Source organism: Tupaia chinensis, unplaced genomic scaffold (genome assembly GCF_000334495.1).
Source record: "Tupaia chinensis unplaced genomic scaffold, TupChi_1.0 Scaffold000251_1, whole genome shotgun sequence".
NCBI lineage: Eukaryota > Metazoa > Chordata > Mammalia > Scandentia > Tupaiidae > Tupaia > Tupaia belangeri.
In genome coordinates this window covers 2118742-2142016 of record NW_006159731.1, presented here as the reverse complement: position 1 = coordinate 2142016, position 23275 = coordinate 2118742, and the positions used below count along the sequence as shown (strand labels likewise).

At 34.7% G+C, this 23275-nt stretch overlaps 1 protein-coding gene across 4 annotated transcripts in view; it reads right to left on the bottom strand.

Moving 5' to 3' along the window:
- Positions 1 to 23275, bottom strand: part of IL6ST (interleukin 6 cytokine family signal transducer) — a 58969-nt gene continuing 35694 nt past the window's right edge. For 3 of the 4 annotated variants that reach the window (XM_014587988.2, XM_006148984.3, XM_006148985.3), the window contains 10 exons: positions 22683 to 22842; positions 19281 to 19363; positions 18417 to 18630; positions 17643 to 17825; positions 15855 to 15956; positions 15300 to 15446; positions 14846 to 14986; positions 9756 to 9852; positions 5893 to 5974; positions 1 to 5053 (listed from right to left, as the gene is read on the bottom strand). In XM_014587988.2, coding sequence (XP_014443474.1) covers positions 4319 to 5053; positions 5893 to 5974; positions 9756 to 9852; positions 14846 to 14986; positions 15300 to 15446; positions 15855 to 15956; positions 17643 to 17825; positions 18417 to 18630; positions 19281 to 19363; positions 22683 to 22842 — 1944 coding nt within the window. In that variant the 3' untranslated portion in view covers positions 1 to 4318. Of the gene's footprint in view, positions 5054 to 5892; positions 5975 to 9755; positions 9853 to 14845; positions 14987 to 15299; positions 15447 to 15854; positions 15957 to 17642; positions 17826 to 18416; positions 18631 to 19280; positions 19385 to 21702; positions 21728 to 22682; positions 22843 to 23275 lie in introns of those variants that run through there. The other variant, XM_027772060.1, reaches the window with a different exon arrangement.

The following is a 23275-nucleotide window of genomic DNA, read 5'->3' as shown; positions in this document are numbered from 1 at the left end:
AAAAATGAACAAAAATTTATTTCTTAAATTTACTGAAAGAATTAGAGCTGATAGAGAACAGAACATTTATGATAGCATTTAGAGTTATCTCAACATAAAAGTGATAGCTGTGGTTACAATTAGCACATGCACTTTGCTGTGAAGGTAAAAATACGATACACTAGACAAGCCTTGGACGTTAGGTAGGTGGGGTACAAGAGCAAGTGAATGTGAAAGATTGCACTTACCAGGAAATGGGACATAGCTAGGATATAAAATGGAGACATCCCTAATGCAAGTCACTGCATTGTTATGCTAGCAAATTGCACATTTACTTTAGGGTATATTATTCAATATACACACACATTAAGACTAAAAGATTCTCAAATACCCACCTTTAAAATACACCCCCCCTCCCCCATTTCTGACACATCCTATCTTGGAATTCATGTGAAACCTGTAGTTACCATTCAAACAAAACTCTTGTGTTCTAAGAATAAAAGATCCGGAACATTTCTCACTGTAAGTCTTAAATGCACGTTCATCATGATTCATTAATAATGAATAAGGAGATGATAAAGTTAGCAGGAACTATTCAGTTTGCAGGAATTAACTGCAAAAAGCCCTTAAAATTTAGAAATAAATAAGTAACAGAAGAGCTTACCCTGAGTTGAAACTTTTTAATTTTCAATGCAATATATATATAAGAATAGCATGCTAAATCACATCCTATTAGCATAGAGAATGGAAAAAAATAAATTCAAAAGATCTTCTTGACTTTGGAAAGTTTTGCTTTGATTTAGACCTTTTTGTTTCTAAACAGTATGAAAAAGTACTGCTGACAAATCCAAAGAAGAATTAGGCTGTAGGTTTGCTAGTTTTGAACCTTTCTGAGATCTGTGACAAAGCCCAATTTTAGGCTAGCCCTAAAAACCTTGCTGTTTTATAGCTCCAAATTAATATACAGAAAAGTACAAAAATTTTTAAAAAAGTAATCTTACCAGGGCAATATAATCTAACAATATCCATAATAGTTATCCCAATTATTTCTTGAATAAATTTATGAATTTATGGAGATTATTTTGATATTTTATACATCGCAACAAAATAAAACCTAATTGAAACAGATATGTATGGTTTAGAAATTTGCTCTTAACTGTGCAAAATCAGTAGAGAATGATGTGGAATATAACAGAATGGAGGAAGCTCTCTTCTGCTTAACTTACTTGGTCAATATGTGCCAGCAAACAGAAATACTTTGAGAAATTCCAATACGTGATTTTAATTTCTGCATTTATATCATTGTTTTACCTAGTTAATTTTGTGGGTAGAAAAAAGACATCTTGAACAATTGTATCTGATTTCTATTTCTAAAACTACTTTAGATGTTCTACTTTAAATATGAGCTTCAATAAATATATTCTAAGTATTCTTCAACTTCACTAACCTTTAACCTCACCGTAAGTATGAGGGTCATTGAATGACTTCATGTAGTAAAACCTTTTTATCAAGGACTAAGGTTGGAAATTAAATGAGTAACTAGGTAGAGAACAGACATGGAAAAAAAAATGATAATTTTGCTTTTCTCCCCTTGCTTCTACTCAGTTGCTGGGTATGTTCCCAAGTGTTGATGGATCCATACTAAAAATGGATTAAAATTTTAGATTTTAGTGGGTAGAAAGTCTGATGTTTTCTGGTTCTCTAAATTATTCAGCATCCTCCCTTTCTAAGAGATGAAGGAATAATATTAAAAACATGACAGACAGTCAAATTACAACAGCAACACATGCAATATATGTTAGACCTTTAAGAACAAAAATCCTACACGGGGGAAATTGCATTAGAAATAGTTAATTAATTTTGGCCCACAAAGGGGCAGTTTTGTGATGAGTTAGGCATTAATTTAAACAACATCCTTAGACACTAAAGATTTAAAGAGTAATCCACTAACTTTCTAATACTAGTTTTTACACAAATAAACAAAGATTTGTTTCTCTACCTACCTAAATACAGTTTACATGCATCAAAACATAATTATTCTAAGACATGCTCTAGGAAAGTAATTTTGTATCTAAAAAAGATCTATGATTGCTTCTCTTTAGGGCAAAGATGTACATTACCTATTAGTGCTCAAACACATATTCATTTCCTGAATAAATTTTTCCTCAGTAAGTACATATTTAATCCATTTAATCTATCTAAAGTGCTCTTGTGGCTGGGGCATTCAGCTATTGTACCATATTCTATACAGGTTTCAACATGCAGATTTGCTAACATGAGATCCTTTCTTCAATGATCATTCTTATTCCCTTAGATCATAAGTTCACATTTTATAACCACTCCCTAAAATTTATAAACTTCATGCTACAATGTTCTTCACAACACTGCTAATGTTATGAGGAAGGTTACAGCTAAACATGATTACAGTAACATCATTACATATTTTGAGGAAATGAAAAACGTAACAGTATGTATAAACTTCCTGACAAACATACAAAGTAAGACAATTCCGATCTAAACCAGCCTTTGATGACCAACTTAAATGGTGTGATGCCATTATCTTGTAGTGTGAATTTGGGTCTCTTGGCTGTGATTTCTGTTTCCTCATCTACTTCTAACTCTGCTACTTTACCAGTTTCATGTTTGTTATACCTAAAGTAGGAAACTGGATCAATCAGAACAAAGCATCTCCTCACTGTCTCACAAAGAAGTCCATCCGTATATGTGAAAGAACTCTGAAAAGTGTTAGGCACTATATAAATGTAAGAATACAAATGATAAAATACACAAGGACGTCTACTGAACAATATTCTGAAAGACTAAAGAGAACTATGTTTTAACTGTAAATGTATACCAATTTTTCTTAACCCTTTATTCTTTAATAACCTCTACAAACTATTTTAAGTTCACTTGGCCTGTGTAACTTAAATGACAGAAAAACAAATCTATTTCCTCTGAACTCACTTAACAGCAGTAGTCAACCACTAACAGAGCCTAACAGTTTCTTCTTCTTAGCCCCTATGACCAGCCTATGTTACAGGCAGGTGTAGGGATGGCATAAATGTGTTAGTGGCTTTACCATTAAACTCTGGAGGCCTGGCTCATTTTTGACCTGAAGAAGATATGGAAGAAAGAAGTTTGAAGTGTTCTTCAGTCACAAAGTAGAAATAAGTTCCACCATGTCAGAACTGGCAGATATTAAAATAATCTCTTTATTAAGTATCTCTCTAATAAGTATATTTGCTGTGTTATTTACTAAGATTAGTACACTTTTGGGATCTGTTTTGTTTTGGTGAAGACTGTCCAAGTCCTCTCACTAGGTTTGCTTCAAACACCAACTAGGAAAATATAGTTAAATCTTTGCCTACTTAAAAATAAAAACAAAGTATATTTAATTATAACACATTTTAAGCTAATATTGTATAAAGTGCTTTATTAACTAAACTCTCTGAAGTCTTAATTGAAGGGTCAATGTTTTTATATATGTGTAGAAAAACGTTTACAGTGTGAGCCTTTATAGTGGCAGACAATTTTTTTTTAAATGCTTGAGAAAGTTTGTGGTATTTATTCCTGGCTCTTACGAGGGCATGATGCTTTCATGAGATGGATATTCAAAAGGTTGTCAATAATAATCATATTTTTGAAAATTTTATGTTAATTATATGCTAGTTTAAAAATGGATATTTTTTAATTTGCCAAAGTAAAGCTCTGGAATTCCTTTTCTAAAGGAACAACTGGTAACATTATTATTAATGGAAGGGAATGAACAAATATTTTGTATACTGATATGACTATATAAGTAAGCCCCACCCTTTTTTGTCAGATTTTACAAAAGCTGGGTTCATATACTTAGGACCTAGGGACTATTCTAAAAGTATGTTGTCAGCTTAAGGAGAGGATCTGTACTTTGCTCCTCTAATTTTTTATATTAAATGTCTCTAAGTCACTGTATTTGATCAACGTTTTCATCAAAATGAATGTAGCTGTGTAAGTATATTACTGCTTATTACTTAAATGCCCTCTCCTCTCTCAACAGCAAAACAAGAAGTTTTACTTTATAAGTTTCAGATAAGCTTTGTTTTTCTTCAGTGCAAACATCCCAAAACAGCACTAAGTCAGTCAGCTATTCAGAGGATAAAGTCAGTTTATGTAGTGCTTAAAGGAGAATTCCAGGTATTCTGGAATGCAAATAGCCCATGTAACAATTCAGTACGTTTTTGTCCTTTAGGGCAAATAATCATCTTCAGGAAGTGAAGATTATTTTTTATCTGAATCCACAGATAAAATAATTTTAGCTTTACTTTATAGGAACTGCTGAAGTCGTAACAGCACAAGTCTTTCACTGAGGCATGTAGCCACCTTGTCTTACAGTCTGTGGTAAGTAGCTTTTAGGTGTTCCTTCATCAATCGCAGCCTCCATCCCAACTGTTTGGAATCTTTCTATTTGTCCCTCAGTACCTGAACCAAAAGCATCTGCTGCAGAAACTTCCTGAAACATTTTCATTTGCCCGGATCCACACGATTGTGAAATATGATTTGAAATCTGCTGCTGCTGAAGTCTCACAAAATCTTCCTCATTGACTGATGAAACTTGCTTTGACTGTTCAAAATGTGAAATATCTGGATTGGTTTCCTGTTGACTGCAGTTTTGTTTGAAATACTGCTGTCTGGGCAAAATGTCATCAGCGTTGTGATCTACTAACTGCAGATCTTCTGGCCGCTCCTCGGAATCTAACAAGGGCTGGGTGGATTCAGATCTCGAGAAGACTTGGACTGATGGAACCTGGTGTCTGTAGCCACTGTGTACCACAGTAGAATACTGGATGGTGCTCGAAGTGTTCTGTGCAGATTCAGTTTCATCACTGCTAGAAATGCTTGGCCTAGAAGATGACATGCATGAAGAACCCCCGATACCACTGCTATGTCCTTCAGTACTAGGTTTTTCCTTCTTGAATAGGTCCAATGATTTCAGATCATCTGGAAAAGACTTCTTCACATTTGCTTCTATTTCCACAACACTTACATCAGTGAAATTGCCATCTGAATACATTTGATTTTTTGAACTAAAATTGTGCTAAGAAAAAAAGAAAATCAATGATTACCAATGGCATATGTTCATTTAGAAACTCTTGGACATAGATGGCAAGTATAGTTAAAGACACAAAGCTACCACTCTCTCAAATTCACCAGTAACTTTCACTGATGCAGAAATAACCTAAATCACTGTCAATTACTCAAATCACAGATACTGTAAAATCAGTCAAACTGTATTTCCTCAGAACTTCCAAATCACTATTGTTAGCATTACATTTGGATAAGCTAAGGTCTAAAAATAGTATTTTCCATATTTGTAGTGATGACAGCTAAAATTCCTAGACCAGACAGCATAAGATTAACTAGAAAAAAACCTAAGAAACATTAAGAAAAATCAAACTTCAATAGCTGACATTCTATAGAATGTAAAGATATACAATATATTTTGATTGTCAATGGAAAAATTGAAAGATTACTGAGATAATATAAATGATTTCTTCTTTGGGATAAATGTTAAGTTTGAAGAGTTTAAAGTAGGTTCCCAGAAATCATCAGTGTGAAGATGATGATTTATTAATTAATCTAAAATGCTTACCTTATAACAGATTATTATCACATAGCAGTTTTAGCACTTTAAAGTTTTCAGTTTGCAAGTTCAATCACATATTTGCTATGCTTACTGAATAGAATTAGGAATATAAACAAATACGCTATGATGATAAACCCCTAGAATATACACTCATTATTTTAAATTTTGATGAAAAATTTCATTGTGTACCAATTTTCATTTACTTTTTGATTCAGTCTGAATCTTTGGGCTGCTCTTCGTATCCTAATACACCTGCATATTATGAACCAACTCGGAAGCAGGTATCTTACCCTCGGAGGTGTGTGAGGTGACCACTGGGCAATATGACTCTTTGAAGGATCTGGAACATTAGGCCAGATGTGTTTTTTAATTCTGAAGAGAAAAGAAATATGACACATGTAGAATCACATGTAATTAACAATAAATAGTCTCTAATTCTAAACACATTCATCTAAGAACCTCAAGAACCAAATCAATGAACTAAATTAACAAAAAATACTTACTCTACCCTAAAGCCACATTTTCTTGTAAACAGATAAAAATCACAGCCCAAAACGCAAAGATCTTAAGATATTCATAATGGAAATAACCTATTCAATTGTTAATAATGCTTAATAATCAGTATTCAATTTTTAAAAAGACCTCCCAAATCAAGTTCTGCATTAAAAACCATTTAAAAACTGTCTATAGGTCAAATCATGCTGTAGTATACTCTCTCTAAACAGATCAAAAGCAAGTCTGAATGCAATATAAAAGCTAGTAAATCTGCAAACCTAAGCAGACCAACCAACCAATGGACATGTTCCTTTAAAACGCAAATTATCAAAACAGACTGAAGAAAAAGCTTCAATGTATTTATAAAGAAACTGAAATTTCTTTTTTGGGGGGGGGCGGGGAGGTTTTTGCTATAGGGCGTGTGTGCTCACCAGGCAGACTGAGAGAGACAGAGAGACAGAAAGCGAGAAATCACCCCCCAGGGGGTATAGTCACACCGCAATCCCTTCTCCTCCATTCTTCTCTCGGGATCTTAGGCATGCACGCACACATGCCAGGCGTGAGTTCTAAGTCACCGGGTCTGGGACGCGAACTGGGGTCGACTACATGGGAATCCAGTGACATAGCCATTAGGCTAACTGCTGGTTCCCAAGAAACTGAATTTTTAATGAAAAACCTTCCCTCAAAGAAAACTGCAGGTACAGAGGGCTTCCTTTGTAAATTCTACCAAACATTTAAAAAGAAAATAATACCAATACTACTCAAACTCTTCAGAAAATAGATTACATGTTTCCATTCATTTTATGAGGCAACCTACCACAAAACAAAGACATCGGGCATACGCAACAACAGACCAGCATAATATATGAAGATAGATGGAAAAATCATTAACTGAATATGGTAACATCCAAGGATAATTTACTATATGAAAACTGATAATATTTACCAGATTTGTGGTAGAAAGTAGGAAAACCATATAATTATCTCAGTAGATTCAGAAAAGGCATTTGACAAAATTCAATACCCATTCACATGATAAATAAAAACAAAAACAAAAACAAAAAACAAACAAAAAACTATTAGCGGGAACAGCAGTTGGCATAATGGCTATGTCATTGGACTCCCACGTAGTCGACTACGGTTCACGTCCCGGACCTGGTGGCTTAAAATTCACGCTGGGCACGTGTGCGTGTGTGCCCAAGATCCCGAGAAGAGAATGGAGGAGAAGGGATTGTGGCGTAGCCATCCTCCCTGGGGGGTGATTTTTCGCTTTCTGTCTCTCTGTCTCTGTCTGTCTGGCGAGCGCAGGCGCCCTATAGCAAAAACCTCTCCAAAAAAGAAAAGAAATAGATTTAACAACAGATGTGCAAAGCCTGTCCACCAAAAACTTAATACTGCAAAGGGATATTAAACAAAACCCAGATAAGAGATGAACCAGGTTCATAGGTTAAAAGACTCAGTAGTGAGACCAGCAGTTAGCATAATGGCTATGTCATTGGACTCCCACGTAGTCGACTACGGTTCACGTCCCGGACCTGGTGGCTTAAAATTCACGCTGGGCACGTGTGCGTGTGTGCCCAAGATCCCGAGAAGAGAATGGAGGAGAAGGGATTGTGGCATGGCCATCCCCCCTGGGGAGTGATTTCTCGCTTTCTGTCTCTCTCTGTCTGTCTGGCGAGCGCACGCGCCCTATAGCAAAAACCTCTCCAAAAAAAAAAAAAGACTGTTTAGTGTTAAGATGGCAGTTCTCCCCAAACTGATCTCTATATTCTATAAAATCTCCCCCAAAATCAAAATTATAGCAGCATCAAAAAAAGTGTTATCTAGCCAAAATAATTCTAAAATTTTGAATAGGAGAAATTCTACCTATTACTCAAACTTAATATGGAGCTATACTAGTGAAGACAGTGTGGTATTGGTCTAAAAATGAACATACCAGATTAATGGAACAGAATTAAGAGTCTAGAAATAGATATGGACTTACATGAACAGTTGATTTTTAAACTGAGGTACTTAGGTAATTCAATAGGAAAAAATAAATGATGCTAGAACTAGATTATCTGTGGGAAAAAAATAAATGAACCTTGACTTTGACCTCACACCTTATGCAAAAACAAACTCAAAATGGATTATAGATGTAAGAACTAAAACTATTGAACTTCTAGAAGAAACAAGGAGAAAATATTTGTGAGTAGATTAGGCAAGTTCTTAAATGACACAAAATATAGGAATTATAGAAAAAAAGTGATAAAATGAATTTGATAAAAATTAATTTTTTTTAAAATTACTAGGGGGCATCTCCATTTGTCAGGAAGAGAGAGAAAGTGAGAAAGTATCCCACAAGGGGGATGACCATATTGAAATCACTTCTCCATTCTCCTCTTGGGATTTTGGGCATGCAAGCACATGTGCCCAGTATGTTTTTTGAGCTACTGTATCTCTTGAACTGTGCAGTCGGTCATGTGAGATCCAAGTGCCTTAATCACCATGCCATCAGCTGGTCTAATTTTTGCTTTTTCAATGTCTCAGATGAGAAAATAAAAAGGTAAAGCATAGACTGGGATACAAAATTTTTAACCACAACAAATAAACCACTTAGAAATGGGCAAAAAATGTCAACAGACATGTCACAAAAGGTGATACGAGAGTAATGCATAAAAAGATCCATTACTAGTTATAGGAAAATGAAAAATGAAAACCACAATGAGATAGTACTATATATTCTGTAGGAAAAAAGAATCACTAAAATGAAAAACTTTGACAATATCAACCGCTGGTGATGAAATGAAACACTGCTAATGATAATGACAAGATAGTGTAGCCACTTGGAAAAAAGTTTGTCAGTTTTCATAACATTTACCACATGACCTGGCATTTTCACTCCAAGCTATTTATTCAAATAAATAAAAACATATGCCCACAAAAGTTTTTATATGTGAATGTTCACAGCATCATTATTTATATTAGCCACAAATCAGAACCAACCTAAACTTCCTTAATAGATGAATTTTGAAATATCCATACCACAGAATACCATTCAGCAATACAAAGGAGAAAAATATTACTATTGGGTTGTTAGAAAAGTCAGGACATATTTTTGGATTAAAAACCATAGAAAATAATACATCATGACTTTTCTGACAACCCAATATATGCAACAATGTGGATAAAACTCACAAATATTATGCTAAGTAAAAGATATTGCACATAGCACAAAAGACTATATATGTTGTTTGATTCCATTTATATGAAATTCTATAGAAAAAGTAAAACTAATTATAGAAAGTAGATTAAGGATTGCCTGGGGTTGATGTTGAGGAAAAAAGAAAGAGGATATTTCAGGGTGATGGAAATATTCTATATCTGTGTACACTGTAAAGATTAATCAGGGGGCCAGCAGGTGGCGAGACAGTTAAGGCATTGGACTCTCATATGGCTAACTGTGGCTCAAGTATGGATCTGGTGGCTTGCCTTCCTCACTTTCTGTCTCTCTCTCTCTGTGAGTGTACATGTCCTATTGCAAATTAAAAAATAATAAAAAATAATTCTCTAAAAAATTAATCAAACTATAAACTTAAAATGGATGAATTTTATTGTATATACAATACAGTTCAATAAGGCTGGGGGGAAATGCAAAAATATGAATAAGAGTACTTACAAGTCTCTCTTATTAAAGCAGAATAATACTCCCAGTAGAGTTGTCAATAGGAATGCTAAGCAAACAGGCACAACTATGGCTTCAATTTCTCCTTGTGCTAAAAAAAGAAAAGAAAAAGAAAACGAGAAAAAAAAAGGTCTGATGGCAGATATTATTGTAATGGAAAACATATACTAAGAAGAAATAATACAATTTCCCAACCAGGTTACTGACTGTTGAAAGATGAAATACCCATTAGACCTCTAACTGGAAACAATGCAAGTAAGGAAAGAATGAGAACAACTGAAGTAAGATAAGCTAAATGAAAAGCAATTTAAGTGAAAAACAATTTCAACCAAGAATACTATACCTGGCAAGATTATCCTTCATATGGGAAGAAAAGACAAAAACATTCCCAGATAAACAAAACCTGAAAGAATTTACCAACACTAGACCAGTTCTCCAAGAAGTTCTGAAGGGAGTGCTATACCAGGAAAACTAAATTCAGACACACAGAAATAAGAGTACAAAAAACAACCAAAAAGAATGGCCAACTTAATGGTAGGGACAAGTCTGGAAAGATCAATAACAACGCTGAATGTTAACTTCCAGAATTTAAATGGAAAGATCGGACCACAGTAACAAGGCAAATTCAATGGAAGAGATTAATTTCATGAGACTGAACTGGTGAAGTAGAATTTTATGACTTTTGACTAAAACATTACTGATTTTCTTCTATGCTTTGTTTTCTAGATTTAAGGATTTTTGTCTTCCCTTGAGCTGTTGATAGGTTCATCTACCTGTTTGAACTGAATTTTAACCTTTTTCTTGGCTTTATGTCTTAAGCAAATTTCTCTTAACATTTTTTAATTTTTATCTATTAAAACTAAAACTGCTCTTCTTGAAATTAAAAAATGCATAAAAATAAAAAAGATGAAATATCTTTTTTTTTTTTTTTACAGTTTTCTCAAACTTAATGTTCTTTGTTTCCCCCTCTCTCCTTGATAAATCAAATCCTAGTCATTTATGTTTTATACAGTACACTGGCCATATAGTAAGCATAAAATATATGTTCTTTTGGGGAATAAAATGAATGAATTCAGTTTACGGGATAATCTACCTGGTAAGTCTGAGCTTTCTAACCTATATATTACACTTACGATCTGCATTCAGCAGAATCTTAGCTAATCTTTGAGTTCTAATACTCATTACTCTGTAACAGATTATACCAGAAAAAATATGAAACCTGGGTAGAACTGGAAAATTCTAAAACATTCTTAATTAAATTACAAATATAACCCTCAACAAGGAATCAAACCCCAACCTTCAGACAAAATTTTTGTTATTTACTATTTTTAAAAAGGTAATGTATTCTATATAGGGATGAAAATTTTAGGAGATGCTCAACAAGCACTAGAATGATACATGAATAAATCATATAAAAACAAAAAAAAGCCCAAACTCTTAAATATCACACGAATCCCTATTTGCATTTAACAGAGGCTTATTAAATCAAATAAAGGACAAATTGACACAATGAAAATATTGGTGATATTTTAAAATTATTTACCCTACAGTGTTTCTGGTTAAATTCTCTAGGTCCCTTTTAATTAGTCTTTTATAGGAAAAATGTCTGAAAATAATTAGGTTGTATTTAATTTACCTAGTTCTATCTTTTTACCATACATACTCACTTGTTTTTTTATTTTTTATCATGTTAGTTTTATAGGCCACAGATTATTTTTAACACCCATCATGCCATGAATTCATAGGGAATAGGTTCCAGAAGCTCAGGCTCCTTTCCATGGGTTCTCACAAAGTTTGCTTCTCTGGATGGAGCAGGCTGGCTCTTCAGCTGAACCCAGGTACCTTTCTTTTTGCCTTCTTTCTTTTTCTTATCATTTTCATTTATACATTTTAGGAAGCTATCTCTGTTCTTAGAATGCTTAATATGCTCAATATGCACATTAATTCTCTTGGCAAGAACCTTGCCCTTAACTTGTTTGTTCACAACAATGCCAACAACATGCTGGGTAACACTGTAGACTCTTCCAGTTTTGCCATGGTAACATTTGTGGTTCATTCTTTTTTTGAACAGTACCCATTCCCTTGACATATACAATACCACCTTTCTTGTAGATTTGCATGTATGTTGCCAAAGGAACCAGTCCATGTTTTCTAAAAGGCCTAGATAACATGTATTGGGTGCCTCTCCTTTTTCCCTTTGTGTTTGGCCTTTTGGTTAATTACTGAAAGATGGCAGTTCCAGCCAAAAGGCTATACACATACCCACATATAAGTAACTCTATATCCTATGAAGTCTAGTAGAAATCAGATAAATGCTTAGCAATAAACTATGGGATTGGCAAATATTAATTCTTAAATGGTGAGGATCTCATATACATAATGTCAAAGCTAATTTAGGCAGAACTCTTCCTTCATTGCTGTTAAACTTCTACTTTTAGGTTTTCATGCCTTGGGGCCTTGCTCCTGCTGGTCTCTGACATGCCTTCTTCCTATCTGTCTACATCCTAACTTCAGGGCTCAAGTATTGTCTTCTCCAAGAAATCTTTGAAGGGAATACTCTCCCCTACTGATACCTTTAAATTGCTACTGTATTTTCTGTCTATGTGGCCTGATTTGCTCTCCGTCCATTTTTTTTACTTACGCCATAATCAACTAAGCAATAAGAACCTTGGTGGCAAGATCCATGCCATGTAAAGTAGTCATAAAAAAATAAAAAAATACACAGAACAATGGACCGGTAATTAAAAACAAGCAGATTGTGAAGTAATACCAGTAAGTATAATCTAATTTTTAGGAAAAAACTGTATACATAGAAAAGAATAGAATGACATCCAAGATATTAGATTATTTTGGGTAAAGGAGTAGGACTGCTTTATCTTACTCTCTGTATTTTACTGTATAGTCTAAATGCCCTATATTTAGCATTATTTCTATAATCAGAAAAAATATTTTAAATTTTCCTAAAGATCATAGTACAAAGTTTTATTTCAAATATTATTTGTTATGTATCGAATCTGTTAATATGTCACCAAATGGGACAAACCTTATCCCCAAAATTACATTAATTATTGTAACAAACAATAACAGCAAATCTCAGACTCTCTTAACTACTCTATATAGTCATTCATTCACTCATAGAGGAATCAATAAGAAACCCAGAGGACAGGCGTTAAGGGAGCTGGATCCCACCATGGCTGACCACATAATCCCAGCCTTAATGACTTGTGGGTATGCACGTCCAAAATCCCAACAGGATGGAGAAATGAAGGGGAAGGGATTGCAGCATGACCATGCCCCATTGGGTGGGTGCTTTCTCCTTCTCACTTCTCTTTCTGGCAAGTATATGTACCCCCTGGCAAAAAACAACCAACCAAAAAACCCCACACAAAACAAAACAAACATGAAGTTTACTAGTTATTATTCACTATGTTGGCACTTGGGGGTGGGGGTTATAAATACAATAAAATAATTTTTAATGACTCAAAATATACAGGGAACAAAAGGAAACACAGCTTAAGTCTACTGCAGGGTGGCTACAGGAACAGCCGGAACAAGAAAAGGTTAAGGACCTAAATTAGGGCAATGCACTAGAAATCTGCTAGGAAAAGACAAAAAAGAGTATGACGAGGAGCTTACAGTCAAAGAAAGAAAATGATTATGAGAGTACACATAAACAATAATTAAGCATAATCAATAGGATTTGGTAATTGGTTTAAGTGAGGGAAAAAGATATAAAGAAATTTACTGCAACCAAATCTAAATTTCTGGCTTTAGCAAAGATGTAGATAGTTGCGTATGGAACAAAGGAAAAGAAATGTATCTGAGAAGGAAAATGAGAATGGCTATAAAGTCACAGAGCGAGAGTCTGACTAGACAGATAAGAAAACAAGGCCAAAAACAGAAATCTGGAATATAGCCTTTTAAAAGAAGAGCAGAAAATGAGGACAAAAAGGAAGCACCAGAGAGGAAGGTGATTCAGGAGAGCTAGTAGAAAAACAAAAGTATGGTTAGAAGAACCAAGGGAGGATAGAGTTTCAAGGATGGAAAGGCCAAGAGAATCAACTGTTGATCAACAGAAAAAAGATAAAGACTGAAAACCATGCACTGGATATGACTCAGAGGTCTTCTACAGTAGGTCTGGAAACCTGTTTTCAATAGGCTAAAGACTGAGCCAGAGGTACAGAAGTGGGGACTATAAGGGTGGACTAATCTTTCAAGGAACAAGAGTAGAGGAGAAGTAAAGATACCATACTCAAGCCAGTGGAAAATGAAGTCCACTTAGGAAAGAAAAATATTTTTGGATTCAAAGTATATGTAAAGTTAGTGAGAAGCAGTTAATAAATTAAGACCAAAAGGTAAAGTGTAATTTTTTCCTACTGTTTAAAGGAACCACGAGAACAGTAAACAACAATATAAAAATCACAATCTGTATCAGCCTGAGGGTTAAGGGGGCTGGATCCTCAAGGCCAACTGAGCAGTTTGAGTCTTGGCCCTGGAGGCTTTGAAAAACACACCAGGTGCATGTGCATGCATGTCCCAAATCCTGACAAGACAAATAAATGTAGAATGGACTGCAGTGTGACCAGACCACACTGGGAGGTGCTTTCTCCCGCCCTCTGTTTCTCTCCCGTACATTGTGCACTCTCTGGGAAATAAAAACAAAAATTCATGAATACTTCATTTGTATAAATCCAAGGATGTATTTAAAAATAAACCAAAAAAACCCCAAAAAACAAACAAAAAAAACTTTTTAGATTTTGCCATAGGGTATGTGTGCTCGCTAGAGCACAGAGAGAGGAAAAGAGAGAAATCACTCACTAGGGGGAATGGCCATGTTGCAATCTCTTCTCCATTCTTCTCTCAGGATTTTGGGCATGCAAGTCCATGCATTCAGCCTGTTTTTCAAGTCACCAGGTCTGGAATTTCAACTACAGAGTTGGCCATGTAAGGACAACATGCCACCTGCTGGCCCCCAAGGATAAACTTTTGAACAAGACTTTTAGCAGGCAAAATAAGTCTATTTCTAATCTGATTAAATTTAAAAAGAAAAAGAAAAGTGAAGATAGAACTTCATTATTTCTTACCAAATTTTGGTGTTGTAAAAGTGAATTCTGGGCCGTCCTTTCCGCCTTCATCTGTGTATGCTGCCATTCGTACCATGTACAATGTGTCACTAGTTAAAGAGGACAGCGTATATTCTGTGTGAGAAGAATCCACATTCACAGCTGGAAGAAATGAATCATGCTTTATTCAACTAGTCAGTGTTTTTGCTTCATCTGACCTGTACTTGGCATTGTATTAAAAAGAAGTAAAAATATTTTTCTTTAGAACAATTTTCATAACTGTGACATAGTATTCTTCTATAAGTACAACACAACATCTAAAAAAATAAAGCAATGAAAACAACAATAAGGCATATTCTTAGGGATTCTCTGAAGACAATATACTGTAATAAAGTATATAACAAGAAGGTGACATTAAATTAATATTTAAAAGCTTAAAAACTCTGATTCTGAATGATTGATATCGTCTTATTACCAGTTTCATTTCCAACGTTGGTTCTATAAAATATAGTGTAATTTCTGATAAATCCATTCTGAACATCAACAGGAAGTTGGTCCCACTCTAAGACTGCTTCATTTTTTCCCACTTTTTTTGTCCGAACAGTAGGTCCTTTGGAAGGTGCTGTAACAGAATAAATGTATTTACTAACCGAAAATCATTAGAACTTAGTAAAATTGCCTTGTCATAAAATTATTTGCACATAATGAGACATATCCTGTGGTAATACAAAGCCTTTCACATTTTCTTTTTTTCTTTTTAGAGATTTTTGCTATAGTGAGTGTGCGCTTGCCAGAGACAGAAAGTGAGAAGTCATCCCTCTGGGGGATGGCCATGCCACAATTCCTTTTCCACTCTCCTTTTGGGATTTTAGGCACGCATGCATACACACTTGGCATGAGTTTTAAGCCACCAGGTCTAGGGTTCAAACCGTGGTTGACCACGTGGGAGTTTAGTGACGCAACCATTATGCCATCTGCTGGTCCCAACAAAGCCTTTAACATTTGACAAAGAAAGTAGGTTTGGACTTACGAGCTTGTTTAAGGTATGCCTTTATAGATTCTGAGCTTCCTGGTCCATCAGCATACACTGGAGTAACTGTTATTAAATAGCATTTGCTCTCTGTTAGATTCCCTAAAGTAAGAATAACAGACTAAGTATTTTTTCCCATAATGAAAAAGTTAAATTAATACCATCATTTTTAGATTATAATTTCATGACCATGTAATTTTCCTTCCTCTTAAAATCATAGTTTTCTGAATAAGCATTGTCATTGGTATACGGACTCATGCACAGTAGGATAAAACTATTTATAAAAGCAAAAGGTTACTTTATTGCTAATCTTACATTACTCTGAGTCTTAAAGTTTGACAATTTTTGTATAGTTGATCTAATTCTCTAAGAATTGCCTAGTGAGTCAGATGCCACTAGTAATACCTGGGGGAAAGCACTAATGGCCCTGGTTTGTTGGGTGAACTGGCAAGAATTAGCGTTAGTTTCCTCGTGATTTTAAAAGGAAAACAATCTTAAGTATTTCCTTTGTTTACAGTCCCTACAAATTATTAAAGTAATCTATTATTTGCACATGCAACAGTAACATTTTTCTTTTTATATAGCATATTTTCTGTGTAATATCAGAAAATAAGGTGTTTGCTATATTGAAGTTTGTATCTTCAACAAGAACTTCTATTTCCTTAACTCAAAGCTTAGTGCTTTCTCATTAATTCTTTTTTTTTTTTTTTTGAGAGATTTTTACTATTGGGAGTGTGTACTTGCAAGAGAGACAAGAAAGACAGAGACAGAAAGTGAGAAATTACCCTCTGGGGAGATAGCCATGCCACGATTCCTTCTCTTCAGTCTCCTCTTGGAATTTTGGGCATGCATGTACACGCACCCAGCATGAGTTTTAAGCTGCCGGGTCCAGGACTTCAACCACAGTTGACTACATGGGAGCCCAGCAATATAACCACTACGCAATCTGTCAGTCCCTCTCTGATTAATTCTATTATTCACAGTTGAATTCTAATGATTATCCTTCTTTATTAAAAAAGCATATACGAGCTGAGTGTTTTGTTTTCTCTTTAAAACTTATTTTATGGCCTCTTTAAGTAGTATCTTAACAAGACAATCCATGTTGGTGCTCTATAATCTCATTATATTGGGCTGTTGGGAAAGCCATAAAATATTTTTTTATGCAAAAACGCATCATAACTTTCCTGGCTACTGAATACTTTCTGAGTTTTCTTAGTTGTTTAACTCAAAGACATAAGGAAACTTGAGTTCTGGTTCTGCTCACTCTAATCAAAGATGGTAAGAAGTTAAAGTCACCTAGATGCTCTAGGAAATCAGGTACAGAAAACATACAACTAGTCTGCTGATTAGTTTGCAAAGGTTGGACTAATGTGTAACACAACATTTTGTTCACTCATGGACAACATATACCATATGGCCTAGATGTGTAGTAGGCTGTACCATCTGCATTTGTGTAAGTATACGCTATATTGTTCACACAATTACAATATTGCCTATTTGATGCATTTTTCAGAGCATATCTCCATTTAAGCAGCACATGACTAATTTCTCCATTACTTTACGGTGAGTGTTCATTTGATGATTAAGCAATAGTAGAGTATAAAAAGAAGACAGTATTAACCCCATTCAGTTCATATACAGAGGTTAAATAAGGCTATGATAAATTGGAAGTCTTTTCAATGGATCACAATGCCTATAAATAACCAGTAAAGAATAAACAAAAGAATAATCTGTCTAAACAACTAGAAAAGAGATAAATATAAACTTAAGGTTTCTTGTGAAGTATACCTCTTAAATAGGTGCGATGCACAGTACCATCTTCTTGTTGCCAGTCTGAGATACAGGGTGATTTATCTGATAACACACACCACTCAAGTATGTATTTGCTTACAGATTCATTTGGAGCAATCCACTCTACCCAAAGCATGTTATCTTTGGGGAATGCTTTAAGATCCATTACAGGGTGAGCAGCTTTAAAAAAAAGTTTGAAAACTTGATAGAATAAATGAACATTCAAAAATTTTAAAGTGCAGTATTTTATAGTCATTTCCCAAACATGTTATTTAATCAGTTCTTATAACATATACTATTAGCAGTTATTTCCATGAAAAAAAGCACTTTATTATAACTTACATGTAAGAGAGATAGTATATTTTCAAACTTAAATTCTTGCTTCCCCCAAATTACTCAAACATTTTGTGTATGTAAATTTGTAAATGTAATTTTTCTTCTCTTTTAAAACTAAAGATGAAACTATGAACAATATATTTAAGCTATACATATATAAAGTTCTCAAAACCTTGAAACAATATTTTAAAAATCAGATACGTAATCAGAAAAGCTTCAATGGATTATGTAGCTCAAAGGTTTAAGTGAGCCCCAAAGTGATGAAACTATTATATTTCATTCATTCTGATAAAATTTGCCTTCTGATTGATTTCTAAAATAATCATCCTATCAGGGAAGAAAGTCTTAGATTACTTCTGTTTTGATGGTGCCCTGTCCATACCTAATCACCTTTTCTTCTGTCTATGAGCTAGGATCCATTTCACAGACACAAACCTTGGAAGTCAAAGGCAGGGATAGTTAAAACAGATGCATCTGATCTGCCAACCAGATTTCTTGCTGTTAGAGTTGCTATATAGCGATCATTTGTGAGATTTACTCTCAGTTTTGTGTCGTTAACTGTGTAATTTTGTAGCTGTGATGATTTCCATCTTGTGAGAGTCACTTCAAAGTCCAAGATTTTCCCATTGGCTTTAAAAGGTGGCAATGTCTGTAATAAAATTTAGAAGACATATTTAATAAATGAATACAGTTCATCAGTTTTTTTATGTTCACAAATTCTACCACTGTCAAATTTCTAAAGATTTAATTGGAAGAAACTGGAAACGTCACTGTGAACTCAGTACTAAAGTAAAACTACCATACACTAAAGAGAAACTAAGAATATGACCTCAACTAAAAGAAGGGAAGTAGTATCATTCTGTTAGCCTTTACTTCTGTATACAATTCTGCAATATAGCTAGTGGGCTTAAATTATTTATTATTTGCTTGAGTATTTTTCTTCCTTTTTAAGTACGATCCACCTCAATCTGTCAGCATATATTTTGATTATTCCAAACCCTTATTAATTCTTTCTTATTAGGAACTCTGGACAATTCAATAAAATATAAGACAGGCTCCCTATACTTACAGAACTTATACTTTCATAGAACTGCACTGAAATTCTATCTGTAGTTTATGAACCTGACTTCTACTTTTACAGTATATGTAACAGTTGTTTTTATTTATTAAAAATGGTTATTAAATGCTTTGAAAAAAATAAAACAGAATAAAAATGTAACCATTTTTTAAAAAACCTCCATTCATAATACCATATAAAATATTTGTATGTGATAAAGGAATGTAAACTTTTTTTTTTACCTTCCATATGAGTAGTACAGATCTATAGGCATGAACATGTGATGGCTCTATCTTATACCAGAAACTTGGTGTTTTGGATGGTCCTAAAGAGAAGACATAAATTTCTTAAAAAGGTTTTATTTTAACAGTAAAATGAAATTGTGCAAATTATCCTCTTTGTTCTTAATACTCTTGCCTTTTGATTGCATGCTGTCACTCCTCCCCCATTTGTAGCCCATCTCACTCTTTATACCAGCATTTTCCCATCCCAGCACAGTAAGTATGGATCGTACTTTAATCAGGGTGATGGCATAATGATTTCAATGATATTAGAACTCTCTCTACTCTCAAAATTGTAAAGATACAAATATATACTAAGCAACAATCAGAGACATCACTATTTCTTATCATTTCATGTTCTTTATCCTGTTTGGTTGCTGCACTATACTCGTGTATACAGCAATTTGAACTTTCTGGACTTGCTGCTTTCTCTCCAGCCTTTCTGGCTGGCCTGTTCATGCTTCTGTTTTGTCACCTATAATTTTGTCACCTATAATGTCATATGTAATACATCACTGCTTAGATTTTATTAAGATCCTTTTCTTAAAATCCTACTTATAACCATATCTTATATTTATATTTTGATTTTTTGGGGGTAAGATTTTTTTTTGCCATACAGTGTGTGTGCTCACTGGAGAGAAAAAGATAAGAGACAGGGAGGGAAAGTGAGAAATTACCCCCTGCGGGGATGGCCATGCCCTTCTCTTCCATTCTCCTCTTGGGATTTTAGGCCTTCACACACACACACCCAGTGTGATTTTCAAGCCACAGGGCCTGGGACTTGAATCAGCCCTGTAGGAGTCCAGCACCTTAAACACTGTACCAAATGCTGGCACCAACATTTTTATTTGTTAAAGAAAAAAAAAACTTTTTAAAATAAAAAGAGTGATAAAATGAAAATGGAATTTAAATCAGTTTATAATACTTATTGCTAAAGAGTTTTAAAACTGAACAATAATATTTAAACACATGATTAAAGCCTGTATATGTAATACAAGTTAAAATAAATGTAGTATAAATTTATTACTTTACGCTGAGAATGATTCAGTGATAGGATAAAATTAAAACAAATTTGCAAGACAGTTGTGATAATAACCAAATATGAAGAAGCACTTTATAAAAAAGTGTCAAATACTAGCAGGGTTTAAAAATTCCTGTAGTATCAACTGATTTTTAAAAAAATGTTTATAAATATAATCTCAAACATGGTATTGAACAGAATAAGAAAGGATCTGAATAATATCTAAGCAGTGATGTGTTACTCATGAAGAGGTAATTACAGATGACAAAACAGAGAAACAAGGACGGGCTAACCAGGAAGACTGGAGAGAAGGCAACTGGTCCAGGAGTATACTCTTGCTATATGTAAGAGTACAGAATAAAGAATGTAAAATTATAAGGAAAATTTATGGGCCAGAAATATTTTGTAACATAGAAAGAATCTAGAGGTTGCATTCACTAAACTAAGCTGAAGAAATACTTCCTCCAGTGGTTCACAACATTTTGGGCTTCAAAGATCTCTTTGATTTAACAAAGATCATGCACCTCTTCCCAGAAAAATGCACACAGGGAGTAGCCACAATGTTTTGCCTACAAGTGTTTCATGAACTCCAGCACATTTACTCATGTAACTAAAAGTCCCAAGAATCCTAGTTTAAGAATTCTGGGCAAGACAAAAGAATCAGGTTGAGTGCTCCCAAACCAGAAAAAGCAGGACTTGTTTTTTTTTCCCTGGCATTTAGGAGAGGAAGAAAATCTTAGGAGAGAAAGATATTTTTTTTGCCTCTGACAATCTCAATATATCCAATGACCTAAACCTTAGTAGAGCTATAACTGAAAGGTAGGAAAGGTTTAGCCACAGCTGTTGCCTTTAAGACTTAAAGGGTGAAAGTATGATAGAACAATGTTCAAAAAGCAAATCTGTAAGTCAGGTTTTAATCCTGGTCAGGATTATTTCTTGACAGTTACACAAGAAATTAGTAACAGTGGCTGCTTTGGGGAAGGAATCTTACTTTAGTCTCTATAATCTTTTGTATTCTATAACTAAATACATTATATTATCTATTAAAAAAAAGCATGGAAAATGAAAATAAACAGCCAAAATTTCAGCTCAATTCTTTTCCAAGGACTTATTTATTTATTGGAGAGATTTTTGCCATAGGGTGTGTGTGCTCGCTAAACAGACAGGGAGACAAAAGGAGAGAGATCATGCTCCGGGGGAGAGGGGGATGGCCACACCGCAATCCCTTCTTCTCCACTCTCCTTTTGGGATTTTGGACACACATGCACATGTGACAGGTGGGAGTTTTAAGCTGCTGGGTCTGGGACTCAAACTGCAGTCGACTACATGGGAGTCCAGTAATGTAACCATTATGCCATCTACTTGTTCCCCAAGGACTTATTAAGGACTGCTAAAAAAAATGAGTAAAGGGTATAGTAAAGGTCAAAGGATATATTTTGCTAAATAGAGTGATTTTAATGGTTAAGAATGTAATTCTCCAAATATTTCTTTGACAGTAAAGATCAAAGGATATATTTTGCTAAAATGAGTGATTTTAATGGTTAAGAATGTAATTCTCTAGTTAGGGGTATCTCTGGACCACTTCTTGAAATAAAATATTCTGGAGTTATCAGCAGTTAAGCCCACAGTTTTCTGATGGCAGCTAAGATACCACTCAGTGATAATTTTCATAAATTTGGTATCAGAATTGTATTATCAATAATATAAATTAAACTTCATATTTTTGAAAACTTCATTCATGATGGTGTGTGCATGCACTTGGAGAGTTTGAGTGCACATGTATACATTGCTTAAGAGTAGCCAGATCCCACTGGGTCTATGGTTGAAATCCTCATCCCAGTCAGCCTGAAAACGGCATGTACATGAGTATCCAAGATCTAATGGGCTGGAGGACTGGAGAAAGAGGATCACAGCATGACTGGACCTTGTGGAGTGTGCTCCTCTCTCTCTCATGTGTGTGTGCACATGGCCTATCACATATGAAGTTAAAAGAGAGAGAGAGACCCTTGACAGGGGTCTCATCAGGCTGTGATTGCCTCTTCTCAGCTCCTGCTCAGTGGGATCTTAGGTATATGGGTGCATGCCCAGCATGTTTTCAGGCCCACACAGGAATTGAACCTACAGCTGACCATGTGATTTTTAGCAGTGCAGTTCAGTATGTTACTAACTGTGCCAGCAAGCTGGGTCAAATTTTATATCTTGATGACCCTAAAAATGTAAGTGTAAAATACTAATTTGAATAAAATGTTGACAAAATAAGCAATGAGGTTAATATTAAAACCAGCCACAATTCACAGCCAGAATTTCAATGACTTTATTTCATCATATACTTGTTTACTCACTATCTTCGTATGTGATCCCACTTGCTTCTTGACTCCAGTCACTCCAGTATCCCTTGCCATCGGCCTTTATACAACGTATTCTAAACACATATTCAGTAAAAGGTTTAAGGTCCTGGACAGTGAATGAAGATCGGGTAGATGCTGTATCTTCACAAGGGATCTGAAAACAAAGAAAAGTGACATTCCTAAAACCCCAAATAAGGACTTCTAAATTGTGTACCCTTTTCTTTTTAAAATTAATTTATCTATCATTATTATTATTTCTTAATTTGCTACAGGGCACATGCACTCACCAAAGAGAGGTGTACAGAGAGTGAGAGGGAAAGTGAGAAAGCAAGGGGCCAGGCCCAGGACTCACACTGTGGTTGACCATGTAGGAGTCCAGCACCTTAACTACCTGCTGGCCTCAGTTATGTAACATTTTAGAAACCAATTTAACAAAACAGAACTAACAAATCAATCTTTTGAGAGAAATACATGTAAGTCGAACGCAGTCAAAATCAGTAGTATGGTGTTAGAAGTGGGGGAATTTCTATCTAATTTCCTCCTTTTCTTTCTTTCTTCCACAGGACCCATAAGACTCCAGATGTCAG